Here is a 12343-nt window from a genome sequence, read left to right on the forward strand (position 1 = left end):
TCAGGTTATGAAGAAACGCAAAACCTACACGGAAATCAAAAGGATACTGAAAGACAAAAAACATCCGGTCCCAGACGCCTCTGAGTAAAATAAGGATCCACTGGTCGGACGGACCCGGGATTTATGAAAACGTGGAGGACGCAGCACGAGACACGAGGGAGAGAGGGATGGCGATGCAGGAGAAACACGACAACAGCGAGCCCCCACTCAAGGAAAGGATCCTGAGAGCGTCGCCACGAAGGAGAGGAGAAGCGGGGACCCTACTGCCTCAGAGGAGCCGAGGCGAGATGCAAGGCATCGAGCGAGGGAAAAGCTGCAGGAATTCAGAGATGACCAAATGATTACGATAAGGGGAGTGGAGAGGGGGGTGCAAGGGGGGAAAGACGCTAGTATAGTGAACCCAGAAGGACTACATGTCTCCTGGTTTTAAGTTATATATACAGTAAGATGGGTGAGTAAACGGTTTCACCGAAGCGGATAAGGCAGCTGGTTTATTTTTGATTACCCCTCTACTACAAATTTTTTAAATTGATTATATATGTTACAAAACTAAAGTTAAAATTAAAATTAGTAGAGGGGGAAAACACATACCATGCAAGGTGATCATAGGGAGACGACTTAGTTATCTTGTTTTTTTTATATTTTCTTAATGTGTGGAGTACTTTCAGTTTGAAGTTTAATGTATTATAGTATGATGGGTTTTGCTAAGACTGAATCCAAGTGGGGATATTCACAAGCCCCCCCTCTCCTATAAGCACAAGACTTCTCTATCGTTTACACTAAAACCGACAGGGGAACCAAACAGCAAGGGACTGTTGGACTTATCTAGAAGGATGGAGAGACAGGTTTTAGGAGTGTCTCACACCTCTAGGGGGGGCCCTCCACATACCGGAGGATATCCCCCATTCCCACCAACAGGGAGACAGGGCCTAGGGGGAATAGGGCTCTTATTTGCTGGGAAGTTCAGTTTTTGTGTTCGTGTTTATTTTGTTCATGAGGAAAGGTTGTTAGGTAAAGTTGCAGTAAAGGGGTTGGAAATCATTCCCAAGGTCACAAACAATACAACGTAATGATATAAGAGTGGTGTCTCTGAATATAAATGGGCTAAACAATAAAGAAAAAAGGGGAAAGGTATTGACTAAATTTAGAAAGGAGAAGATACAGGTCATTTTCTTACAGAAGACATACTTATCTCGAGAGGAGCATGAAAAGTAAAAAAAAATTAGGCTATAAAAATTCCTTTTTTAGTTAATTTGGGTAAAATTGTAAAAGGGGTGTCGCAACACTTATTTCAAATATGACAAAGTTTGAACTAATTAAGGAGGTAGGTGATAAGGAAGGGAGATATATAATGACAAAATGTAAACTAGAGAATCAAGTTGTGACACTGTTAAATGTGTATGCTCCCCCGGAAAGTGAAAAATCATTCTTTGAAAAATTATTTGACATTATAAGTTTGGAATCAGAAGGGACATTGATATGTGGAGGGGACTTCAATGTGGTATTAAATAACAGGCTAGACACAACAAGTACAAAGAAAAACAAAAAACATATGAAAACAATGATGTCAGAAATAGGTATATCTGATGTGTGGAGGGAACTTCATCCACTGGATCGGGACTATACTCACTACTCAGTTCTTCATACAATGTATTCTAGAATAGGTTATTTCCTAATGAATAAGGGAGAAATATATAGAGTGAAGGAGTGCAAGATAGAGGTAACAGACATATCAGGTCATAGTGCAATCTACCTTACAACAAATTTGAACAACAAGAGGAAAAATACAGCATGGAGACTTAACGAAGGTATACTGAATAAAAACGGGCTAGCGGAGTAGTTAAAAGGGGAAATAAACAGATATAAGGTAGAAAATGATAATGGAAAAGTAGACCAAACAATTCTATGGTATGCCCTGAAGGCTGTTTTAAGAGGGAAGCTGATTTCTTACACAACATTTGTTAAAAAAAAGCAAGATTAGAAATATATCAGAAACACATTGAAAAATTAAAGGAATTGGAACAGCAACATAAGAAGGAAAAAGATCCAGGAATACTTAATCAGATTAAAGAAGGTAGGAAAAAAATAGACAATATCTTGTTGGAAGAGATGGACAGGAAAGCCAGGTTTACAGCAGCTTTGGAGGTGACCGCAATAGAAAAGGAAAAATTAAAACGTTGGTTTGACAAAAACTAATTATCCTTAAATCTGGGGGAAAAAACAAAGTTTGTGTTGTTTGGAAATCAAATGATGAATACCAAAGGGGACTTGCTGACGCGGACTGGGGATGTTGTCGAGCGGTGGAAAGAACACTTTGAGGAGCTCCTGAACCCGACTAACACGTCCTCAGTGGAGGAGGTGGAGTCTGAAGACTCAGGGGAAGCCCCACCCATATGCCTGGCAGAAGTCTCTGAGGTAGTTAAAAAGCTCCTCGGTGGCAAGGCTCCGGGTATGGGTGAGATTCGCCCTGGGATGCTGATGGCTGTGGACATTGTTGGGCTGTCTTGGTTGACACGCCTCTTCAGCGTTGCGTGGAGGTCGGGGACAGTACCTGTGGAGTGGCAGACTGGGGTGGTGGTTCCCATATTCAAAAGGGGACCAGAGGATGTGCTCCTATTATTGGGGCATCACATTGCTCAGCCTCCCTGGGAAAGTCTACTCTAGGGTGCTCGAAAGGAGGCTCCGACCGATTGTCAAACCTCAGATCCAGGAGGAACAATGCGGATTCCGTCCTGGCCGTGAAACAACGGACCAACTCTTTACCCTTGCGGAAGTGCTGAGGGGGGCAGTGTAGTTTGACCAGCCAGTATACATGTGTTTTGTGGACTTGGAGAAGGTTTATGACCATGTACCCCGGGGCACTATGTGGAGAGTTCTGTGGGAGTGTGGGGTACTGGGGCAGTTGCTACAAGCCATCCGGCCCTTGTATAACCAAAGTAACAGCTGTGTCCGCATTCTTGGCACAAAGTCAAACACGTTCTCGGTGGGTGTCGGACTCCGCCAAAGTTGTCCCTTGTCTCTGATTCTGTTGGTGATATTCATGGACAGGATCGCAGATGATGTGGTTTTGTTGGCTTCATCAGAACGCGACCTCCAGCGCGCACTGGGGTGGTTTGCAGCTGAGTGTGAAATGGCTGGCATGAGAGTCAGCACCTCCAAGTCTGAGGCCATGGTTCTCTACTTGAAAATGGTGGATTGCTCTCTCCGGGTTGGGGATGAGTTGTTGCCTCAAGTGAAGGAGTTCAAGTATCTCGGGGTCTTGTTCACGAGTGAGGGTAGGATGGAGCGGGAGATTGACAGGCAGATTGGTGCAGCATCAGCAGTAATGTGGACGTTGTACTGGACCATTGTGGCAAAGAAGGAGCTGAGCCGGAAGGCAAACCCCTCAATTTACCAGTCAATCTTCGTTCCAATCCTCACCTATGGTCATGAACTGTGGGTAGTGACCGAAAGGGTGAGATCGTGGATACAAGTGGCTGAAATGAGTTTCCTCCGTAGGGTGTCTGGGCTCAGCCTTAGAGATAGGGTGAGGAGCTCGGACATCCGGAGGGAGCTCGGAGTAGAGCCGCTGCTCCTTCCCATCGAAAGGAGCCAGTTGAGATGGTTCGGGCATCTGATTAGGATGCCTCCTGGGCGCCTTCCTTTGGAGGTTTTCGGGCACGGCCAACTGGGAGGAGACCCCGGGGTAGACCCAGAACTCGCTGGAGGGACTATGTCCAATATGGCCTGGGAACACCTTGGGATCCCCCAGAAGGAGCTGGAGGGCATTGCTGGGGAGAAGGACGCCTGGAGTGCCCTACTTAGCTTGCTGCCACCACAACCTGACCCCGGAAAAGCGACTGAAAATGAGATGAGATGAGATACCAAAGTAAAAGTAGTGATAGACAATGTCCAACTAAAACGAGTACATGAAAATAAATTTCTAGTTGTGATACTAGACCACAAAATCCGCTTGGCAACCTCACATAACTATGTGTGAGCAAAGCTGCAAGGAGTGTTGCATCATGGGAAAAGCAAGTCACATTCTGGATCATAAATCATTTTACACTCTGTATTGTTCATTTATTTTACCATGTCAGATCTACTGTGTGGAGGTATGGAGTAACACATATAACCATTATGTATGCTACAACAGCAACCTACAACCATTATGTATACTACAACAAAGAGCCATAAGGACAGTTAATAACGTAGGATATTTTTAAAGTCATGTCAGTTGAAGTTCAGGGATTTAGTAGAATTTAACACAACACAAATAATGTTCAAAGCAAGAAACAATATGCTACCAAGTAATATACAACAATACTCTCAGACAGAGAAGGGTAAAACAATTTGAGAGGGAAATTATACTTCCAGAAATTATGTGTTGGTACAACTTTGAAGAGCATGGGCATTCAATCTGTGGCATAAAATTGTGGAACAGTGTGAGCATGGAACTCAAACACAGCACAAACACTACACAGTTCAAGAATAAGTACAAAGGTGTGATTATCAAGCGATAGAGGAATGATGAAGACTTGTGTTAACTCCATGTCTTGTGTGTCTCATGTATTGTGGGTATCTTGCATTTTATACCTACATGCACAAAATGTTCCATGAAAGGAAACAAGACTTAGCAAATTAACCTTCTTGCAATGTAATGTGTTTATAATGTGTTGTAGTGTGTAGACCTATTGTAATATATGTGTTGGTGTGTAGCAGTGAAGTGACGGAGGAAGAAGAGGATGATACAATTCACATGGGGAACGCCATCATGACTTTCTATGCTGCTCTTATTGATCTGCTGGGCCGCTGTGCACCCGAGATGCATGTGAGTGTGAGACGAGCTAATAAGCCAGCAAATAAACACAAACACACACAAATGCACCCATTATACTGTGTATTCACATACTCATGTACAAATGCACATGCGTATTTACACACAAACACGCGTGTACACACACGTGCCTACATACACACACGTGCAGACACATTATATTACATATTACATGTTTTCCTTTCTTTCTCAGTTGATCTATGCTGGTAAAGGGGAGGCTATCCGCATCAGAGCCATCTTGAGGTCCCTGATCCCCATCGAAGATCTGGTGGGGGTCATCAGCATATCCTTCCCCATGCCCACCCTGGCTAAGGGTAGGTGAACACGCCACACATGCATATAAATAACTGCAAAGGCGTTATCTACATGTTTTAAAGAGAGAATGATAGAGTGAGAAGAATTACAGTGGAAGAATTATTCATCATAAAAAAATTGAGGCTAAGAACCCCGATTACTGGATCTTACAGTGCCTCGCAAAAGTATTCAACCCCCTTGACAGGCATCACTAATTTCTGGATTATAAAAGATGCTTACACATCTGTTCCTGAACAATATTATTGCTGTGAACCCATAAGCTCTAACAGCATCTTCCCAAAGCCAAAATAAGTTATGTTTTGCTGACTTTTATTAAATGAATTAAAAACTAAAATAGCAGCAAAGGTTTGCTGCTACCATTATGACAGTAGATGGTACTATCTGCAACTGTTTCTACTGCCTTGTCGATTTGCCTCTTTAGGCAAATGCTAGGAGAAGGTACCTCCGAATTCAAATCCAAGAAGGTGCTGGCAGCAGGGCACTCGATGGTGTTTGCGGCAGAAGAGTCCAATAGGATCATGAGCCCTATCGGACCAATGGCAAAAACATCAGATGGCATGCAGAGAAACCACTCTGTTGGTCAATGGACGGCATCACCTGACATGTAAGCTGTCACTGCGGGGCAACCTCTTTAACTACTGAGCCTGCCCTGTTGCACTATGGCGTACCGCTTACGAATGGGTTCTGAGGTCTAGAGAGACTATTCGGCGGGGGCACAACACCGACTGTCTTAACTACTGTGCAAGGCGTGATGTGAGGAGAGCTCGATCAACATTCATCTGCGACAAATGTGGACAATATTTTCGCTCTAATGCGGCCTGATGGCCCACAGGCATGCTTGCCAAGCTTAAACTGCATCACAGTCATCATCGTTTTCGATGGACTGCCAAAGAAGAAAAACTAAAATGTAGTGCTTGCATAAGTATTCAACCCCTTGTGCTCTGAAAGCTCCAAGTTTACACAAATGACAAAAACAAACTAAAACAAACTCAGATGAACACAAATGCACATAATTAGTGTGCACCTGTAAGGTATTAAAGTAACGGTCTGGATTATGGTTGTAAAAACACTCTGTGTAAAGGTCATTAGCTGGGCGTGAACTCCATCACAAAATGAAGACAAAGGAGCATAATACTGAAGTAAGAGACAAAGTGATTAAAATGTAGAAGGCAAGAAAGGGATACAAAACAATATCCAAGTGTTTGCATGTCCCACAGAACACTGTTGGATCCATTGTCAGAAAGTGGAAGCTGTATCACACCACCCAGACGCTTTGTAGGACAGGCCGTCCCTCAAAGCCAAGTGTCCGAGCAAGACGTGGGCTGGTGAGGAAAATCAAGTCAGTTTTATTTGTATAGCCCACTATCACAAATTTACAAATTTGCTTCAAGAGGCTTTACAGCAACACAACATCCTGTCCTTAGACCCTCTCATCGGATAAGGAACAACTCTCTAAAAAAAAAAAACCTTTAACCTTAAACTGTTGGACTATTTGCTCACACAGTTGTTCACAAAGTGGTGAACCTCACCCCATCCTTGCTTGTGAATGACTGAGCCTTCCGGGGATTCTCCTTTTATACCCAATCATGACACTCACCTGTTTCCGATTAACCTGTTCACCTGTGGAATGTTCCTCCTCAACTTTCCCAACTTTCTTTTGATGCCCCTGTCCCAGCTTCTTTGGAACTTGTTGCAGGCATCAAATTCAAAATGAGTGAATATTTGCAAAAAACAATAAAGTTTATCAGTTCGAACATTAAATATCTTGTCTTTGTAGTGTATTCAATTGAATATAGGTCAAAAAAGATTTGCAAATCATTGTATTCTGTTTTTATTCACGTTTTACACAACGTCCCAACTTCATTGGAATTGGGATTTGTATTACAGTCTCTGCGTCAGCCATGGACGCAAAACACTGCATTTTAGCTGTTACATAAGTGGAAAAAAAGGCAGTCTTTGTGATTTCTTTAATGTGCTTATCAAAGGAAAGGCTGTGATCAAACAAAACACCGAGATTTTTGGTTGCCAGACTTTATGAAATCACAGAGTTGTCGATTGTTATCGTTACTTGATCAAATTGGTGTCTGTGTCTAGCAGGGCCAATGACTGGCATCTCAGTTTTATCTGAATTTAAAAGCAGAAAGTTAAGTGACATCCAATTATTCACAGCAGCCAAGCAGGCCTCTAAATTAATCATTTGAGTATGATCATCAGCCCTTATAAGCACATACAGCTGAGTATCATCAGCATAGCAATGGAAATGTATTCCATAACTGCATATAATTTGGCCAAAAGGTGAAATATAAAGAGAGAAAAGTAGAGGGCCAAGAACTGAGCCCTGAGGTACACCATATTTAACGTCAGATAATTTTGATGTAATATTACTCTAGCAGACCTGATGTGTTCTTCCAGATAAGTAGAATTTAAGCCAAGAGAGAGCTAAGCCAGAGACATCAAAATTACAATTTAATCTGTCTTAATAGTATACAGTAATCAGTGGTGTCAACGGCTGCACTGAGGTCCAGTAGTATAAGCACTGAACTGGAATCAGAGTCCATAGCTAGTAAAAGATCGCTCACCACTCTGATCAGAGCAGTTTCAGTGGAGTGACAGGCCCTGAAAGCCGATTGAAAAGGTTCATATAGATGGTTTTCTTATATACGGGTCGAAAATTGTTGATACACCGCTCTCTCTAGTACTTTAGAAAAGAATGGAAGATTAGAGACTGGTCGATAGTCATTACGAAACCCTGGATCGAGGTGAGTTTTTTTTGTTTTTTTGTTTTTTGAGGTAGAGGTTTCACCACAGCTGTCTTAATTAAAATTGCTGAGAACAATGCCAGTAGTACAGTGTTTCCCAACTCAGTCCTCAAGGAACCCCTATCCTGTAAATTTTCTTTACAACCTTGAATAGGTACCTGTTTGTAGTTATTCAACCAATCACTAATGGATTATGTCAGATGTTACACACCTTGCATAATTAAGTGCTGTGAGATGATTGGTTGAGTAGGTACAAGCAGGGTTACCTATGCATGGTTACAATTAAAATCTGTGGCATAGGGGTTCCTTGAGGACTGGGTTGGGAAACGCTGCAGTAGTAAGTGATAAATTAACAATTTCTAGAATTGTATGTCCAAGGAAAGTCCAGAGGTCTTTAAAAAGTGTTGCTGGTAAGAGGTCAAGTAGGCAAGTAATTGGTTTAGAAACTGACACGAGCTTAGTCAAAGTATCAAGAGAGGTAGTATCAAAAGCTGTAATAACAGGGAGGTGAAGAAGTAATTTTGTTTATGATCTCATCAACCTTATTGCAGAAAAAGTCTAGAAACTCATGGACCGTGAATGGGGAGCAGCTAATAGACGGCTTCTTTTTAGTAAGTTTAGATAGTGTCAAAGAGAAATCTGGGGTTCATTCATTCTTTCATTCATCATCAGCCACTTCTTGAAGTTCAATCATGCCATGTTAGGTTAAAAAAAGACTAAAAAAAACCTTCCAATTTAGATTTTCGCCATTTACGTTCCAGTCTTTTGCAGGCCCACTTAAGAGCATGTGTCTCATCATTAAACCAGGGTGTAGGCCTCTTTAGTCGCCTAGCTCTGATAGTGAGAGGTGCAATTGAATCGAGGATACTAGAGAGGGCCACATTTAAGTCACTAGAATTTTCAACAGTCAGTCACTACAGTGAAAAGAGCCAAGACTTGAGGCAGGTGCTGGCTTAATACAGCTACAGTGGTGGGACCAATGTGGTGAGTAGCAGTTACATCTGTGACTAAATAAATTGGACAGGCCAACAGTGTTTCAAATTTGATGAGAAAATGATCTGGTTGGCAAGCCATTCAGATGAGAAACGCCGATCCCTTTAGATAAAAGCAAATCAAGGGTGTTACTACTGCAATGAGCCGACTCTTGAACTGAGCAAACCCAAAAGTATCAACTAGTGCCAGAAAGACTTTACTTAGAGGATCAGCAGCCTTATCCAGATGAATATTGAAATCACCAAGAATTAGAATCTCATCAGAATGAGTAACAAAACCTGAGATAAATTCTCCAAATTCTTCAAGAAATAGTGAGTAACAGCCAGGGGGTCGATAGAGTATCACAATCTGGACTGAGCCAAGTCTATTCATGGCTGAGGGAGCTGGACTAAGAACAAGAGCCTCAAAGGACTGGAATTTAGATTCAAGTCTAGAGGTCAGATTGAAAATAGATTTATATAGTAAGGCAACACCCCCACCTTGTTTATTTGCCTGAGCTACATGGGCATAAGTGTAGTCCATTGGGGAAGTTTAAGGGAAGGAAAACATTTGGTTTCCACCATGTTTCACATAACCCAATCATATTGAAACTATGTTCAAGAATCAGATCATTTATTAGTAAGGCTTTGTAGACAATGATCTGATATTTTTGAAACCAAATTTAAGCATCTTATGGAAGTGATCAATAGTAGGCAGAACTTTAGAGCTATCAATAGGTGAAATATTAATTGGAATTAGACACCTTGTTGGCAATTTTGATTACCAACGCTTTGGACGATATGTAGTCACACTGTTGATAACATTAGATGTTTGGTTCTGTAGATTATTAGGTACTTCGTTGCATATTTCACCCCTACCAGTAGTAAAAATGTTTATTGGATTATTGTGATTCACACATTTAGGAGAGGAGAGCTTGGGAGCAATACAGCAGGGTAGGGAGACGGTCTCAGTGTTATAGACCAAGCTACCAGACTGATAATCTACACTATGAGAAATTCCCTGACTTAAAATATTAATTAAACTAGTTGACTCCACTTCTGCACTAGATTTAAACCTAGTAGGCACTCTAACCACCTGCAACCTGCTGAATAAGTCCGTAGTGTCAAACTAAACGTAAACAGCTATCTATATTACTAGACAAAAGAGTGGTGCAATCCCCAGTAGGGTGAATGCTGTCCACTTTCAGCAGGTAAGGGCGGCCCCAGAAACAAGGCCAGTTATCAACAAAGCCGAATCCCTGCTCATTACAGTAATGAGCCAGCCGGTGGTTCATTGAGGTAAGCCTACTGTGCATCTCATCATTACCCCTCACAGGTAAGACACCAGAGACAATTAATCGATTCTGACACATCTTTCTGGCAAACTCAAGTGTTCTGACTAGGCTGGCTTTTGTGATCTCTGATTGTTTCATCCTAGCATTATTTGTTCCGACATGAATAACAATGTTGTTGAAAGTAGTGGTGCTGTGTGCCTGGGTTCCCTTATTCTCCATCCGTGATGCCAGCACCCTAAGATTATCCTCTATGTCGGAGACTCTGGCCCCGCAATGAACCAAGGCTGGTGAAGCTAATCTAATATTGCGGGTAATGGAGTCTTCTATCACTAGTGTGCCTTGCTTTACTCTGTCGACAGGAGTGGGAGAAGCATGCGGGCCGGGAGGACTACCAACAGGGCTGGTGAGTGGCAAAAACCGGTTTGCAGTCAGGTGAGGTGACCGCAGACCAGGCCACATGACTGGTGGCTTGCTCTTGCAAGCCTTCCCATGCCGGTAAATGGAGACAAACTCTGCCGCACCTGCCGACGAGGCTGAGCTAGTGCTAACAATAGCAGATCTGCTGTCAGGCCCGGGGCTAAGGCTATCTGGAGTGCCCATCACATCTAATGTAATCCTAGCCAAAAGAAGCTGCTCTAACTCACGGACACATCTCTCTAGTAGAGACAACCTACCTGTAACTACGGAGCAGTCACCACATACCATCGTTTTAACGAGGCTGCTTTGACTGCAAAAGCAATAGTGCTAACTATTAAGCCAGGCTAAGCTCGATGCTAGTAACAAATTAGGAACAAGAGGCTGCCTACTAAACACAAGAGTCTTATGAGAAAGAAAACTAGAGAATCTAGTGATAAGTGAACTAAGCACAGAAAATAGCTAAATCGGAACAAATGAAGAGGTTTGGGAAGAATATAGAGAAGAGATAGTACCGAGCTCATGAAGCCACCTCTTACGAAGGCAGAAGCTGGAAACAACTGGTATTGATCTCCACGGACCAACACCGAAGGAGTGAGGAAAGCCACAGATGATCCTGCAATCACTCTGAAGGAGCTCCAGTGGTCAGTGGCTGAAATTGGAGTAAATGTGCATGAGTCAACCATATCACGGGCTCTCCATAAATCTGGCCTGTATGGGAGGGTGGCAAGAAAGAAGCTATTGCTCAAAACTATGCATATAAAAGCATGCTTGGCGTTTGCTGCCAAGCATGAGAGAGACCCAGTTAGGATATGGGTAAGGTTTTGTGGTCAATTGAGCTTTTTGACCAAAACTCTATGCATTATGTGTGGCACAAACTTAACACTGCTCATGCCCTAAAAAAACAACCTCCTTACAGTGAAGCATGGCGGTGGCAGCATAATGCTATGGGGTTGCTTTTCATCTGCAGTCACTGGGAGCCTTGTTCAAATTAAGGGAAGAATGGATGGAGCTAAACAGGGAAATATTGGAAGAAAACCTGTTAGCCTGCCATAAAACTGAAGCTTGGGAGAAGGTTCACCTTCCAGTAGGACAATCATCCTAAGCACAAGACTAAAGCAACAACGGCATGGCTCAGCAACAAAAAGGTGAATGTTGGTTTTGGAGTGGCCAAGTCAAAGTCCAGGCCTCAACGCCATTGAAAATCTGCAGCACAGACTGAAAATCACAGTCCAGCGGTGCTGTCCCACCAACCTACAAGACCTGTGCAAATTCTGCCAAGTAGAATGGGCAAAAATTACTCCAGAAGAATGTGCAAAGCTTGTATATATTTACCCCAAGCGAATCATGGCTGTTATTGCAACAAAAGGGGAAGATGGCGGTGCGAACTCACGTTTGCAGCGGCCTCACCCACTACCAATGTGGGAACATAGCAGCACAAACTTAGGTTTGCAGCGGCCTCACCCAGTACCGATCATGCAGTCCATTAGCATGTCCACATCTACATTCTAAGTTTGTGTCTTTGTTTGATGGCTGGGATAGCTGGCGCTGGATCGGCTGGGAGACCTTGGTCTGCTAAGTCCCGTGAGCCCAGGGACCACGGCCCTACCCGGAGCTGTGCCTAAAGAGGAAACACTGGGGGCAGTCTGACAGGATGTGGAAGTGGGGCTGGCTAAGCTAACTACTAGCCCATGCAGACTGGCAGTTCCGATAACACCAAGGGCGATCTGGCGGCGGCCTCGCCTAGCCTTGACTCTGTTTTTAGTGTCGTTG

At 43.1% G+C, this 12343-nt stretch overlaps 1 protein-coding gene across 1 annotated transcript in view; it reads left to right on the plus strand.

Annotated features, from left to right (window-relative positions):
• The window catches only part of ryr2a (ryanodine receptor 2a (cardiac)), a 1161183-nt gene that overhangs the window by 412294 nt on the left and 736546 nt on the right, over positions 1-12343 (plus strand). Inside the window, 2 exon segments of the mRNA XM_056296806.1 lie at positions 4707-4810; positions 5010-5130. Of these exon segments, the coding sequence (XP_056152781.1) occupies positions 4707-4810; positions 5010-5130 (225 nt within the window).

Source organism: Lampris incognitus, chromosome 17 (genome assembly GCF_029633865.1).
Source record: "Lampris incognitus isolate fLamInc1 chromosome 17, fLamInc1.hap2, whole genome shotgun sequence".
Lineage (NCBI taxonomy): Eukaryota > Metazoa > Chordata > Actinopteri > Lampriformes > Lampridae > Lampris > Lampris incognitus.